Source organism: Pseudophryne corroboree, chromosome 3 (assembly GCF_028390025.1).
Source record: "Pseudophryne corroboree isolate aPseCor3 chromosome 3, aPseCor3.hap2, whole genome shotgun sequence".
Lineage (NCBI taxonomy): Eukaryota > Metazoa > Chordata > Amphibia > Anura > Myobatrachidae > Pseudophryne > Pseudophryne corroboree.
In genome coordinates, this window is record NC_086446.1 from 707874239 (window position 1) to 707890711 (window position 16473).

The 16473-nt window shown below is 45.1% G+C and overlaps 1 protein-coding gene across 1 annotated transcript in view; it reads right to left on the minus strand.

Moving 5' to 3' along the window:
* Window positions 1-16473, minus strand: part of LOC135056663 (alpha-2-macroglobulin-like) — a 516386-nt gene that overhangs the window by 128562 nt on the left and 371351 nt on the right. Inside the window, exons 28-30 of the mRNA XM_063962107.1 lie at window positions 13315-13477; window positions 12587-12768; window positions 9335-9550 (exon numbers count right to left, since the gene is read on the minus strand). Of these exons, the coding sequence (XP_063818177.1) occupies window positions 9335-9550; window positions 12587-12768; window positions 13315-13477 (561 nt within the window). The remainder of the gene's footprint in view (window positions 1-9334; window positions 9551-12586; window positions 12769-13314; window positions 13478-16473) is intronic.

The window sequence follows — 16473 nt, forward strand, 5'->3', positions numbered from 1 at the left end:
CCATTCCCGGGATGAAAAACTGCTGACAGTGTTATCACATGATTTTCCGCCCAGCGAAAAGTCCTTGCAGTTTCTGCCATTGCCCTCCTGCTTCTTGTGTCGCCCTGTCTGTTTACGTGGGCGACTGCCGTGATGTTTTTCCCACTGGATCAATACCGGCTGACCTTGAAGCAGAGGTCTTGCTAAGCTTAGAGCATTATAAATTTACCCTTAGCTCCAGTATATTTATGTGGAGAAAAGTCTCCATACTTGATCACACTCCCTGGAAATTTTTCCCTTGTGTGACTGCTCCCCAGCCTCTCAGGCTGGGCTCCGTGGTTACCAGCATCCAATCCTGAATGCCGAATCTGCGGCCCTCTAGAAGATGAGCACTCTATAACCACCACAGGAGAGACACCCTTGTCCTTGGATATTGGGTTATCCGCTGATGCATCTGAAGATGCGATCCGGACCATTTGTCCAGCAGATCCCACTGAAAAGTTCTTACGTGAAATCTGCCGAATGGAATTGCTTCGTAGGAAGCCACTATTTTTACCAGGACCCTTGTGCAATGATGCACTGTTTTTAGGAGGTTCCTGACTTGCTCGGATAACTCCCTGGCTTTCTCTTCCGGAAGAAACACCTTTTTCTGGACTGTGTCCAGAATCATCCCTAGGCACAGCAGACGTGTCGTCGGGATCAGCTGCGATTTTGGAATATTTAGAATCCACCCGTGCTGATTGTAGCAGTATCCGAGATAGTGCTACTCCGACCTCCAACTGTTCCCTGGACTATGCCCCTATCAGGAGATCGTCCAAGTAAGGGATAATTAAGACGCCTTTTCTTCGAAGAAGAATCATCAATTCGGCCATTACCTTGGTAAAGACCCCGGGGTGCCGTGGACAATCCAAACGGCAGCGTCTGAAACTGATAGTGACAGTTCTGCACCACGAACCTGAGGTACCCTTAGTGAGAAGGGCAAATTTGGGACATAGAGGTAAGCATCCCTGATGTCCCGGGACACTATATAGTCCCCTTGGTTCGTTATCACTGCTCTGAGTGACTTCATCTTAATTTGAACCTTTGTAAGTGTTCAAAAAAAATTTTTTTTTTTTTTTTTTTTAGAATAAGTCTCACCTAGCCTTCTGGCTTCAGTACCACAATATAGTGTGGAATAATACCCCTTTTCTGTAGTAGGAGGGGTAATTTAATTGTCACCTGCTGGGAACACAGCTTGTGAATTTTTTCCCATACTACCTCCTTGTCGGAGGGAGACTTGGTAAAGCAGACTTCAGGAGCCTGCGAAGGGGAAACGTCTCGACATTCCCATCTGTACCCCCGGGATACTACTTGTAGGATCCAGGGGTCCTGTACGGTCTCAGCGCCATGCTGAGAACTTGTCAGACGCGGTGGAACGCTTCTGTTCCTGGGAATAGGCTGCCTGTTGCAGTCTTCTTCCCTTTCCTCTATCCCTGGGCAGATATGATCTTATAGGGACGAGAGGACTGAGGCTGAAAAGACGGTGTCTTTTTCTGCAGAGATGTGACTTAGGGTAAAAAACGGTGGATTTTCCAGCAGTTGCCGTGACCACCAGGTCCGATGGACCGACCCCAAACAAGTCCTCTTCCTTTATACGGCCATACTGTGCCGTTTGGAATCTGCATCACCTGACCACTGTCGTGTCCATAACATCTTCTGGCAGTTATGGACATCGCGTTTATTCATGATGCCAGAGTGCAAATATCCCTCTGTGCATCTCGCATATATAGAAATGCTCTATAGTCAATAAAATACTGTCCCTGTCAAGGGTATCAATATTTTTAGTCAGGGAATCCGACCAAGCCACCCTAGCTCTGCACATCCAGGCTGAGGCGATCGCTGGCCGCAGTATAACACCAGTATGTGTGTATATACTTTTTATTATATTTTCCAGCCTTGTCAGCTGGTCCTTGAGGACGGCCCTATCTATAGACGGTACCGCCACTTGTTTTGATAAGCGTGTGAGCGCCTTATCCACCTTAAGGGGTGTTTCCCAACGCGCCCTAACTTCTGGCGGGAAAGGGTATACCGCCCATAATTTTCTATCGGGGGGAACCCACGCATCATCACACACTTTATTTAATTTATCTGATTCAGGAAAAACTATGGTAGTTTTTTCACATCCCACATAATACCCTCTTTTGTGGTACTTGTAGTATCAGAAATACGTAACACCTCCTTCATTGCCTTTAACGTGTGGCCCTAATAAGGAATACGTTTGTTTATTCACCGTCGACACTGGATTCAGTGTCCCTGTCTGTGTCTGTGTCGACCGACTAAAGTAAACGGGCGTTTTAAAACCCTTGACGGTGTTTTTGAGACGTCTGGACCGTACTAATTGTTTGTCGGCCGTCTCATGTCGTCAACCGACCTTGCAGCGTGTTGACATTATCACGTAATTTCCTAAATAAGCCATCCATTCCGGTGTCGACTCCCTAGAGAGTGACATCACCATTACAGGCAATTGCTCCGCCTCCTCACCAACATCGTCCTCCTACCTGTCGACACACACGTACCGACACACAGCACACACACAGGGAATGCTCTGATAGAGGACAGGACCCACTAGCCCTTTGGAGAGACAGAGGGAGAGTTTGCCAGCACACACCAAAAACGCTATAATTATATAGGGACAACCTTATATAAGTGTTTTCCCTTATAGCATCTTAATATATATATAAGCATATCGCCAAATTAGTGCCCCCCCTCTCTGTTTTAACCCTGTTTCTGTAGTGCAGTGCAGGGGAGAGCCTGGGAGCCTTCCCTCCAGCATTTCTGTGAGGGAAAATGGCGCTGTGTGCTGAGGAGATAGGCCCCGCCCCTTTTCCGGCGGCCTCGTCTCCCGCTCTTAACGGATTCTGGCAGGGGTTAAATATCTCCATATAGCCTCCGGAGGCTATATGTGAGGTATTTTTAGCCAAAATAGGTATTCATTTGCCTCCCAGGGCGCCCCCCTCCCAGCGCCCTGCACCCTCAGTGACTGCCGTGTGAAGTGTGCTGAGAGGAAAATGGCGCACAGCTGCAGTGCTGTGCGCTACCTTTAGAAGACTGAGGAGTCTTCTGCCGCCGATTCTGGACCTCTTCTTACTTCAGCATCTGCAAGGGGGCCGGCGGCAAGGCTCCGGTGACCATCCAGGCTGTACCTGTGATCGTCCCTCTGGAGCTGATGTCCAGTAGCCAAGAAGCCAATCCATCCTGCACGCAGGTGAGTTCACTTCTTCTCCCCTAAGTCCCTCGTTGCAGTGATCCTGTTGCCAGCAGGACTCACTGTAAAATAAAAAACCTAAGCTAAACTTTCCTAAGCAGCTCTTTAGGAGAGCCACCTAGATTGCACCCTTCTCGGCCGGGCACAAAATCTAACTGGCTTGGAGGAGGGTCATAGGGGGAGGAGCCAGTGCACACCACCTGATCCTAAAGCTTTACTTTTTGTGCCCTGTCTCCTGTGGAGCCGCTATTCCCCATGGTCCTTTCAGGAACCCCAGCATCCACTAGGACGATAGAGAATATATATATATATATATATATATACATATCTCTTAAGACAGCATCTTTAATATATATATATATATCTCTATATATACATATATATATATCTATATGCATACTAGGGTCTCAATCTCTGCTGATAAGGTACCTGTCCACGCTGCCACAGCGCTATAAACCCATGCCGACACAATCGCCGGTCTGAGTAGTGTACTAGAATGTGCACGCTATCTGCAGGATCCCTGAGAACAGCTAGTGATACCGTCTGGGCAAACGTGACACCCTAGGGGAAGATTCCCATCACATCCTGGCCCTAGTGGTGAAAGGATACTGCCTGAGAATTCCTTGTGGGAAGCTGCAGTTTCTTGTCTGGAGATTCCCGCCCTTTTTCCTCATGAGAGGAGGGAAATTTACCTCAGCTTTCTTCCCCTTAAACATGTGTACCCTTGTGTCAGGGACAGATGAGTCATCAGTGATATGCAAATCATCTTTTATTACAATAATCATATATTGAATACTTTTCTGCCATTTTGGCTGTAACTTTGCATTATCGTAGTCGACACTGGAGTCAAACTCCGTGTCGATATCAGTGTCTATTATTTTGGATAGTGATCATTGTGAGACTCTGAAGGTCTCTGCGACATAGGGACAGACATGGGTAGATTTCCTGTCTGTTCTCTAATCTTTTGTGCAATAAATTCACCTCAGCACTTGTGGCACTATCCTGTGGTGTTCCCACTGCAGCACAGGCCCATGCCTAGCAACGCAGCACTGCATAGGTTAACTATCCCCTAACTTTTAGTGATGTCAGCAGGAGCTGACATGGGGGGCACTAGGACCCAGGGGAGTCAAGTCTAGAACCAGAGGAGCCCAACTGTCACAGCCAGAGAGCTGGGAGAAAAGTACCCTGCGATTGGCTGACCCCATGACCTTTACAGAGCGGGAAGCTGAGGAGGCAGGGTTACTGCTCTGAGGAGAGTGTGTGAAGCTGCAGTGTGGAGAGTTGTCGTCCAGAGAGCCCTAAAAGGGGTGACCAGCGGCGAAAGGAGAGCGGTCGCAAGTGGAGCCGTCTGTGCCCAACAACTGAGTGAGACGCTAGGGAAGGAAGCGTCGCAGCTGCTGAGAGAGAAGTGCTGACAGGAATCATATCAGCGTGCGAGCCGCAAGTGAAGCAGCATGGAGTCTCTGTCATCACAGCTGGGAAGCACTGAAGAGGCTGCCTGACAGTGAGAGGATGGAGTGCAGCTGCGGGGAACAGTGAGTAACCTTGCCCCTTCACATTGTGTCTGTAACAGTGCCTCAGCACAGCCAACCGTACCTCAGTGACAGTGCCTCAGCACAGCCAGCCATACCCCAGTGACAGTCAGAACCCCTTTTTGTGTCATTCTCCAGTCAGCCCTGTTTAAGTCTGTCAGCACAGCCTAAGACCCCTGTCACCCATCACCTGAGGCTGCCAGGGTCAGACAGACAGTTAGAGGTGTTGTCAGTCAGTGAGGCCATTTCAGCAGCAGCTCAACTTGACAGCCAGCCAACCCTTGCCAACTCAGCCAGGTGCTTCCCTCATGCAGCAATATTCCCATTTGTTACTACAGACAGAGAGGGGAAGAGCCCTGAGATATATGACACCTGTCAGCCAACCAGTACCGCAGCAGCACAGCCGTGTCCGACAGGCAGAGCCCAGGGGGAGAATTTGATGCTTTTAATCTACGCAAGGTCACCCGGGGACAGCGACAGTGTTGTGTTCAAGGAATGAGAAAAAAAAAGGTTACTGCCTATTAGGAGTTACCTTAAAGAAGGTGATATTAGTTTGCACTAGTACCGACAGAACCAGCCCGTGCGAACAGTATTGATCCCCCCCTTCCCTAAATAGTGAGTGGCTATCTGACAGAATTGCATCCAGTTATTTTAGTCCGTATTTACCTCAGGATTTATACTGAAAGCCTTCCTATAAGATATCTGAGATAATATACAAAACTCAGTTACTAGTCACTGCCGGATTGTACTCCTACACCCTCTAGTGGACACTTGAGATACTGTAAGGAACACTACGGTTAATAGTAATTCTACAGCCACCGTGTGGACACTTGGGACACTAATTTGGACACCGTTCCTGGTTACTTGCTGCCAGTCAATTGGTAGACATTTAAGGTTATGGTTAATAGTGACGTAATAGTATACGATAAATAATTTGTGAGAAGTTCATTTACGAGTATATTGAAGAAATACCTGCAATTGTGAGTTCTCCTAAAAGCCGTGAATTTGTTATATGTAACTAAAATGTTTAATGCTTGACTATATTACCTGTGATACCATATGATCTCGAACTGCTGATCTGCATATTGATCTGTTCCTATATATAGTGACATTGCTTAATTTCAATTCTACCCTACTAAACAGTTTAACACAATAGCAGTGACACCTTATTGGTGATAATAAAATACCAGTCACTGTCCAAAAGTGTGGGGACTTGTTTGTCTGGGGTCTGTTTGGGGGCCTCATCCTTCTGCTGGGTATCCAGAGGTGACAAGAAAGCAAAGTCCAAGAAGACTGGGACCGACATCATCAGGGGAAATTAAGGTACGAAACACCGCCACTTCACCACCCGGTGGCCTGTGACACACTTACACATATCCAAACAGGTGTCGGCGTTGTCGACGGAGACACCCTCTCACACACATATTTTCTCTATCTCCTCCTTAGGGGAGCCTTTTACCTCAGACATGTCGACACACGCGTACCGACACACCACACACACACAGGGGATGCTCTATTTGAAGACAGTTCCCCCACAAGGCCCTTTGGAGAGACAGAGAGAGAGTATGCCAGCACACACACCAGTGCTATATAACCCAGGGATTACACTACAACTCAGTGTTTACCCAGCAGCTGCTGTATATACAAATTTGCGCCTAAATTTATGTGCCCCCCCCCCCCTCTTTTCACCCTTTGTGTATCTGGATACTGCAGGGGAGAGCCTGGGGAGCTTCTTTCCAGCGGAGCTGTGAATAGAAAATGGAGCTGGTGTGCTGAGGAAGAAGGCCACGCCCCCTCAGCGGCGGGCTTCTGTCCCGCTTTCTGTGTGAAAAAATGGCGGGGTTTTTTACATATATACAGTGCCAGACTGTATATATGTATTTTTATTGCCAAAAGGTACTTCAATTGCTGCCCAGGGCGCCCCCCCCCCCCAGCGCCCTGCACCCTACAGTGACCGGAGTGTGTAAGTGTGCTGGGAGCAATGGCGCACAGCTGCGGTGCTGTGCGCTACCTTAAATGAAGACAGGAGTCTTCTGCCGCCGATTTCGTCGTCTTCAAGCTTCTGTTCTTCTGGCTCTGCGAGGGGGACGGCGGCGCGGCTCCGGGAACGGACGATCGAGGACAGGTGCCTGTGTTCGAACCCTCTGGAGCTAATGGTGTCCAGTAGCCTAAGAAGCACAAGCTAGCTGCAAGCAGGTAGGTTTGCTGCTCTCCCCTTAGTCCCACGTAGCAGTGAGTCTGTTGCCAGCAGAAGCTCACTGAAAATAAAAAACCTAATAAATACTTTCTTTACTAGTAAGCTCAGGAGAGCCCACTAGGAGCACCCAGCTCTGGCTGGGCACAGATTCTAACTGAGGTCTGGAGGAGGGGCATAGAGAGAGGAGCCAGTGCACACCAGATAGTACATAATCTTTTCTTTAGAGTGCCCAGTCTCCTGTGGAGCCCGTCTATTCCCCGTGGTCCATACGGAGTTCCCAGCATCCACTAGGACGCCAGAGAAAGGGAGAATATTGGGGGGGGGGGGGGGGGGGCGGCACCAGTCCCATACTTTTGCCAGGGGCGCTTGGACCCTTAAATACACCCCTACTGATTACCCCTAGTTATCACATTTCTAAAACTATCTTAATTGCAACTCCATGTAAACAAGTTGCCAGGGTGACATATGTTAATTAAGCAAACCAAATTTTTAGAGGAGATTGCACCTTTAAGACAAATTAGGACATCACTAATGAAGTAGGATATACTGTACAATTTTAAAATTCAAGAATTTATTTGATTTAAGGCACCTTCCTGTTTTAACACAACTTTCCATTTTAGCATCTGTAGGTATAATTTCCAATGTCCTGGTAAGATGAAAGTTTGTCTATGTGTGATGTTATTATGTTACTATACACATTCTTTTGCTTACCATTTAATAATTTATTACTTAGCATCTTATTATCTATCATGTCCAGTAGTAAACTGTACTGATGTACCAAGCATTGTAGAGTGATAAAGTGGAGAGAGATAAAGTCTCGACCAATCAGCTCCTGTCCTTTTTCAAACACAGCCTGTAACATGGCTGTTAGGAGCTGATTGGCTGGTACTTTATCTCAGTCTATTTTATCTCTCTCCAAGGCTTAGTACAGGGGTGGCCAACCAGGCAGAGACAAAGAGCCAAAAAATCTTGTTACGTACATCAAAGAGCCGACATCGAGCCGAAGGCACGTGTGCAAAAATGGGGTGTGGCTTTATGCCAGCTAGGACACACCCCTGGTATAAAATACATTGAAAAAGCCAGATCCAGCATAAGATACATTTTAAAGCCAGATCCAACATAAAATACAAGGTGCCATCTGACCCCTGGGCCAGTGCAATATACTGTAAGTGTTCCAGGGCCACTTGACTGATGATTCCCTATAAAAAATGGGGCCGCTTGCTTGAGTCTGCCCCCCAGGCTAAAGGTTGCCAAGCCCGTGATTGCAGCAGCCCCTTATGTGTCCTCTATTTGCCAGTGGATGTCTCACCTATAGTATTTGGCTCCCTCAGTTTTCAGTCCCTGTAGTGTTGCTGCGTGTCTGGCTGGAGTGCAGCGGTTTCTGTATCTGTTGTGGTCACGTGACTTTGAGTGTTGGGAGCCACATTTGAGTAAAGAAAGAGCCACATGTAGCTCAAGAGCCACAGGTTGGCCACCGCTGGCTTAGTACATAGGCCCTTATTCCGAGTTGTTCACACGTTAGCTGCTTTTAGCAGCATTGCACACACTAGGCCGCCGCCCTCTGGGAGTGTATCTTAGCAGAATTGTAAATGAAAGGATAGCAGATTTGCTGTTACATATTTCTTTGCAGTTTCTGAGTAGCTCCAGACCTACTCACAGATTTGCGATCAGCTCAGTCCGTTTAGTTCCTGGTTTGACGTCACAAACACGCCCTGCGTTCGGCCAGCCACTCCCCCGTTTCTCCAGCCACTCCCGCGTTTTACCTATGCAAGCCTGCGTTTTTTAGCAAACGCCGTGAAAACGCCGAGTTGCCGCCCAGAAACACCCTCTTCCTGTCAATCACACTACGATCACTCGAGCGTTGAAAAAACTTCGCTCGAGCTTGTGTAAACCTACCAAGTTCTTAGTTAAATAACTAAGCGCATGCGCGCTGCGTACCATGCGCATTTTCCACCTAATCGCTGCGTTGCGAAAATCGGCAACGAGCGAACAACTCGGAATGACCCCAATTGATCACTAAGTTTCCAAATACACACTGGAGTTTACTTTGTCAGATGGCAATTAACCTATTAGTATTTGTTTGGAGGAAACCCACACAAACAAGACCACCCACACAAACTGCAAACAGACCGGGCTGTGATCAGATCAAAACCCATTATCACAGCACTGGGAGGCAGCAATGCTAACCAGTGTGCCACCATTCTATCCACACTACGAGTATGTCTTTCTAACTGCTGACTATCTTTAAAAAATAATTTGTAAAAGACAAATTATTACTAAAATGATTATGAAACCTCTTCCTTGCCAGTTCCTTAACACATTTTTATAGAAAGATATGAGAAATACATTTATGAATGTTCTGAAAAACATTGTTCTACTTACTTGTACATAGACATATCCATTTCCTGTGACAGTCACTGTGTATTCTCCAGGGAACTCTGGCAGGTCTACTGTTTGTAGGAGAAGGCTGTTACTTTTATCTACATGAATCTCTTTATGAAACCCTGACTTTGACTCAATTGTCACTGTTGCATCTCCCTTCTTATGGTGCATGGCCTGGGCATATTTAGCCAGAGCTTGAAGAGCTACTGTAGTGTCCTATAAAACAAAAGAGATCATATCATAAAACATGGGTGTGGATCATAGGGTCGACCACACTTAGGTCGACAGTGACTAGGCTGACACCTGAAATTGGTCGACACAGTCTTTAGGTCAACATGAACAAAGTCAACATGGAAAAAGGTCGACATGAGGTTTTATTTAAAACATTGGTGTCGTTTTCTTCGTAAAGTGACCGGGAGCGCCAATTAGTGCACCGTGTCCCCTCGCTCGGCACAGGTTACTATTCCCAATCGTAGTCCACGTGGATCGTAAAGTATGAAAAAGTTCAAAAAAAAAAAACCAAAAAAAAACCCTCATGTCGACCTTTTTCCATGTCGACCTAGTACAAGTCGACATAGTGACCATGTTGACCTATAGACCACGTCGACCTAATGCATGTCGACCAATAGTGGTCGACCTAAGTGTGGTTGACCTAGAGACCGCATACCATAAAACAGAGGTTCCACTGACAAGTAATGTGATTTGTACGTCTAATGTTCAATAGTAATTATTTAGACCATAATTGAAGATGCAGTGAATAGAGCATAAAAGAATAAGGATTTATTTAATCTTGGAATGGCAGGTTAGTAGTTCCAAGTCTACTACCCTTCAATACTGTTCACTTTATAGGGATGATTTTCAGACGTATCTCTTTGCACAGATGCAAATGGCAAGTTTTTGCATACAGCACATGCACAGATGTGATATTACATATTTCTGCCTATCTCCGTCCTATTCTGAGTGTTACGGAACTTGCTTGGATCTGTCTTACAAGAAACTGGGCATTTTAGATTTGTAACAAAGCAATATATGGGGGAGGAGAGGCTGCACTGTACACCCTCATTTTTAACATAATAAGAGGTGCTATCATGATGAGACTCGTAGTGCCACACAGAAAAAAGGGAAAATGCACATGTACACTCCAAACACCATGAACACTGGCAATCAGAATAATAATAATAATAATAATAATAATAATAAACTGTGCAATTTAACATGGAGTCAGATATAGGCCCTCATTCCGAGTTGATCGCACCAAGCAACTTTTTGCTGCTGGTGCGATCAACTAATCTCCACCTATGGGGGAGTGTATTGTAGCATAGCAGGGCTGCGAACGCTTGTGCAGCCCTGTTGTTGCTAAAAAAGATTCACACAAAACAAGACCAGCCCTGCAGCTACTTACCCAGTGCGACGGATCCAGCGATGCAGGTCCCCGCTTTGACGTCAGACATCCACCCTCCGTTCTCCTGGACACGCCTGCGTTTCTCTTGCCACTCCCCGAAAATGACTGGAAACGGTGAGTATCCGCCCCGGAACGCCTCCCGCCTGTCCATCTTCTTGCAATCGCCGCTGCGATCACATTTGTTGTTGGCGGCGGCGTTGCCTGGCAACGACTGTTGCCAAGCAATGATGCGCGTGCGCAAAGCAACCGCCACGCATGCGCATTTCCGACCATTCGCACCGCAGCGAAGAACCGCTGCGTGCGAACAGGTCGGAAAGACCCCCTTAGTTTCTTAGCATCATTTTTGGCCAAAAGTGTTGTCCCACCTACCACGGCGAGGTGACCTCATCACCTATTTTGGCCAAAAATTATGCTAATAATCTCAATTTTACTCGATGCTAAATTACAGAGTTTGTTACGATTGTTCTAATTGCCAGTGTTCTTGGTGTTTGGAGTGTGCACCTGCATTTTCCCTTTTTTCTGTGCGGCAACAAAGCAAGAAGACAGATTCACCCTGACTTGTGAGAGTGTCATGGGAATGTAGTGGGCATGTATGTAAAGCTACGGTATATTCTGAGCCGTGCGTAATGGAAAAGTAAGCCCGGTTTCAGGTGGATGTCTTGCACCTAGCATGGGGCTGGTGCAAGCACCATTGCCAATGATGATATTTGTGGTTGCACAGGTTTCTGCATGCAGAAACACAAACACCCCTGCATTAGCTCTATGTATTCTCATATTAGCATAAGGTAGAAAAGCAAGATTCCATGCCTGCCCGCTACTACACAAACTTTGTGCTACACTCAGAAGCAGCCCCTGTGTTGGTTGATTCAATATTTATAATAATTCTGCCAATCAATTAACTTGGGACCATTTACTTCTACACCATTAAATTAATGAGGTTACTTGTACCAAGGTCTCACATGTAGTCTAATCCAGTGGTTCTCAAACTCGGTCCTCAGGACCCCAAACAGGTCCCATATTCCAGGTCACCCAGCAGGTACACAGGTGTCCTCTTTACTCACTGACACATTTTAAAGATCCACAGGTGGAGCTAATTATTTCACTTTTACTTCTGAGAGGAGACTAGGAAAACACGAACTGTTTGGGGTTCTGAGGACAGAGTTTGAGAACCTATGATCTTTTGGATACTAACTAGTCAGTTAGTATGCACCAACCAATCAACAAAGCCATTCTTTATTGCTTAGTTAATGACAGGCCTCAATGTGTTTTATATTTTATTCCATTCGGATAAAAATCTGGAAGAAAGACAAGGATCCCAGTGGATTTAGATGATTAATAAACTGATGAACAAAGCATTGTTGGAGTTCTTAGTTAAATAAAGGATTTTACCATGTGTGTGTGTTTTTTTTTTCAGTATTGTTTTTGTGGCACTACAGCTACAAATCCAGTCTGCACTGGATGCCAGAGCATGCTGGCACTTGTAGTTGGGCAAACTACCAACTACGGGGATCAATATGACAGGGGGTTCCCACAACATGGGTTTCCCTGATATAATGGGACCAGTCCAGTCACTCATAGCCTGGCACTGATTTTGTGGCTTTTTTGGTGGGACTCCCATGCTAATAATTCACTCATAATGACAGTAACTAGCTCAGGCTGTATGGCATAATATGAAATGGAGGCCCTTCTGTATGGCATAATATGAAATGGAGGCCCTTCTGTATGGCATAATATGAAATGGAGGCCCTTCTGTATGGAATAATATGAAATGGAACATAATGTGATGATTTGGTCCTACCAATGTTCATGTGAAGATAGATTTGGCATTTATCATAAACAGGAAGTGTAACCTGAGAGGAGCCGAATCCTCCCCATGGTGATTGTTTTGTCAAAAGCCAACGGACGATATCTGCGCTCTCCTCAAGATCTCTCTGGGTTACTGTTTTTTTAGAAAGCAAAGCCATAATAGCATAGGATGTTGTCTCAATGCCTTCATGATAATTCACGTTTCCTTGCCAATGCTTAAATCCATCTATTTTGAGATATACAATGAAAATAGGAATAATACAAGAAATGAATACTAATACTACTAAACATCATGGGACAATTATCTTATGTAACTTAAATATTGGAGTTTTGCTAGCAACACTATATTAGTCCTTTTTCAGACCATAGTTTACTAACTTCCAACCGCCATCAAACCATATCCACACATATTAGAGATGTGCAGTTTGGTTATTTAGCAATCCGAACCCACCCAAAACCGAGTCCTGGTTTGGATCTCCAGAGGAGATCCGAACTGAACCGAGTCCCGGTTTAGATCTTCCCGCGGGTTCGGAATTTCATTTTAAATCCAAATTTTGGGTTCTGGAATGTAAAAATGACGTGATGTTAGAGACTTTGTGCACATCTTTAACACATATACATTATTCTGATTTAAACCAGTCTTGGTTCTGTGACTGTAGCCTTTCTGTCTCTCCTCACTTAAACTTTTTCTGTCCCAACTGAGCCACAAACAATGAAAGTCAATTATTGATTTATAAAAAGGATGCATTATAAATACTCAGTTACTCCTCACCTTTCTTAATAGCAGCCTTCTCCAAAGCCTTTAGTGTCTCCAGCCTTAGGTCACCGTCTCCTGACAGAGTGAAGGCATAGGCCAGGAGAGCTTGGGTATAGGGAGATGTGACGCTGTGTGCTCCATTCCTCAAACACTTCAATGTATTCTCCACAATGCTTCCCTATACATAGAACATTGTCAGAAAGGACAAAGTGGGTAAAGGAAGAGAGGTGATCAAACATATTTTCCAGTAACAGGGACAAAACATGTAAAACATTAGGGCAGTTGTTTCCATCACAAGCACAATTGCCTATGTGTACAATTTTGGTTTGCCATAAGAGCATATTATAGAAGCAAATGAAGAAAAATCACAAGGTATGGCTAAATCTCTGAGTCCACAGCATGCAAAACTGTGCCATACATGGCATGATATAGGAAAGGTGTATGTGGACAGTGACACATCTGCATATACAGTAGGTATAATTTCTTTGCAATCAGAAGCATTCGTACTCTCTATATACCAAGAAAAAAGAAAAACCTGATAAAGAAATCTGTCAATCATAAGTAGTAAGTTAATTAAGACGTTAAACAAGTTAAGACAAGGCTGCTGTGCAAATACAATATTTCTATAGAGCATTTTAAATAACTTGAATTGTCATTGTTTTCTACAGAATATAGGGCCTAATTCAGGTTTGTTAGCAAACCAAAAAAGTTAGCAATTGAGCAAAACCATGTTGCAGTGCAGGTGGGGCAGATGTAACATGTGCAGAGAGAGTAAGATTTGGGTGGAGTTTGTCCAAACTGAACTCTAAATTGCAGTGTAAAAATAAAGTAGCCAGTATTTAGCCTGCACAGAAACAATATAACCCACCCAAATCTAACTCTGAGTCAGACACAAGTGGAAATTAGAGATGAGTGGTTTACACGGGTCCGAGGCAGCCTCGGTTCTTCCCGCCTTACTCGGAAAACCCGAACGAGGCAAAACGTCATCATCCCGCTGTCAGATTCTCGCGAGATTTGGATTCCATATAAAGAGCCACATGTCGCTGCCATTTTCACTCGTGCATTGTAGATTGAGCGGAGAGGACGTGGCTATGTTCTCTGAGTGGAAAGCTCAATATCAGCTCAATATCTGTGCTCAGTATCAGTGCTGCATTGTGGTGACCAGTATATAATACTACAGTACAATAGTCCATTGCTTCATCTTGCTGTTCCGTGTCAGTTCTAGTATCCTCATCAGTGCTCAATATCTGTGCTCCGTATCAGTGCTGCATTGTGGTGACCAGTATATAATACTAGTACAATAGTCCATTGCTGCATCTTGCTGCTCAGTGTCAGTTCTAGTATCCTCATCAGTGCTCAATATCTGTGCTCAGTATCAGTGCTGCATTGTGGTGACCATTATATAATACTACTACAGTACAATAGTCCAGTGCTGCATCTTGCTGCTCCGTGTCAGTTCTAGTATCATCATCAGTGCTCAATATCTGTGCTCAGTATCAGTGCTGCATTGTGGTGACCAGTATATAATACTACAGTACAATAGTGCATTGCTGCATCTTGCTGCTCCGTGTCAGTTCTAGTATCCTCATCAGTGCTCAATATCTGTGCTCAGTATCAGTGCTGCATTGTGGTGACCAGTATATAATACTACTACAGTAAAATAGTCCATTGCTGCATCTTGCTGCTTCGTGTCAGTTCTAGTATCCTCATCAGTGCTCAATGTCTGTGCTCAGTATCAGTGCTGCATTGTGGTGACCAGTATATAATACTACAGTACAATAGTCCATCGCTGCATCTTGCTGCTCCATGTCAGTTCTAGTATCCTCATCAGTGCTCAATATCTGTGCTCAGTATCAGTGCTGCATTGTGGTGACCAGTATATAATACTACAGTACAATAGTCCATTGCTGCATCTTGCTGCTCCGTGTCAGTTCTAGTATCCTCATCAGTGCTCAATATCTGTGCTCAGTATCAGTGCTGCATTGTGGTGACCAGTATATAATAATACTACAGTACAATAGTCCATTGCTGCATCTTGCTGCTCCGTGTCAGTTCTCGTATCCTCATCAGTGCTCAATATCTGTGCTCAGTATCAGTGCTGCATTGTGGTGACCAGTATATAATACTACAGTACAATAGTCCATTGCTGCATCTTGCTGCTCCGTGTCAGTTCTAGTATCCTCATCAGTGCTCAATATCTGTGCTCAGTATCAGTGCTGCATTGTGGTGACCAGTATATAATACTACAGTACAATAGTCCATTGCTGCATCTTGCTGCTCTGTGTCAGTTCTAGTATCCTCATCAGTGCTCAATATCTGTGCTCAGTATCAGTGCTGCATTGTGGTGACCAGTATATAATACTACTACAGTACAATAGTCCATTGCTGCATCTTGCTGCTCCGTGTCAGTTCTCGTATCCTCATCAGTGCTCAATATCTGTGCTCAGTATCAGTGCTGCATTGTGGTGACCAGTATATAATACTACTACAGTACAATTGTCCATTGCTGCATCTTGCTGCTCCGTGTCAGTTCTCGTATCCTCATCAGTGCTCAATATCTGTGCTCAGTATCAGTGCTGCATTGTGGTGACCAGTATATAATACTACAGTACAATAGTCCATTGCTGCATCTTGCTGCTCCGTGTCAGTTCTAGTATCCTCATCAGTGCTCAATATCTGTGCTCAGTATCAGTGCTGCATTGTGGTGACCAGTATATAATACTACTACAGTACAATAGTCCATTGCTGCATCTTGCTGCTCCGTGTCAGTTCTAGTATCCTCATCAGTGCTCAATATCTGTGCTCAGTATCAGTGCTGCATTGTGGTGACCAGTATATAATACTACAGTACAATAGTCCATTGCTGCATCTTGCTGCTCCGTGTCAGTTCTAGTATCCTCATCAGTGCTCAATATCTGTGCTCAGTATCAGTGCTGCATTGTGGTGACCAGTATATAATACTACAGTACAATAGTCCATTGCTGCATCTTGCTGCTCCGTGTCAGTTCTTGTATCCTCATCAGTGCTCAATATCTGTGCTCAGTATCAGTGCTGCATTGTGGTGACCAGTATATAATACTACTACAGTACAATAGTCCATTGCTGCATCTTGCTGCTCCGTGTCATTTCTAGTATCCTCATCAGTGCTCAATATCTGTGCTCAGTATCAGTGCT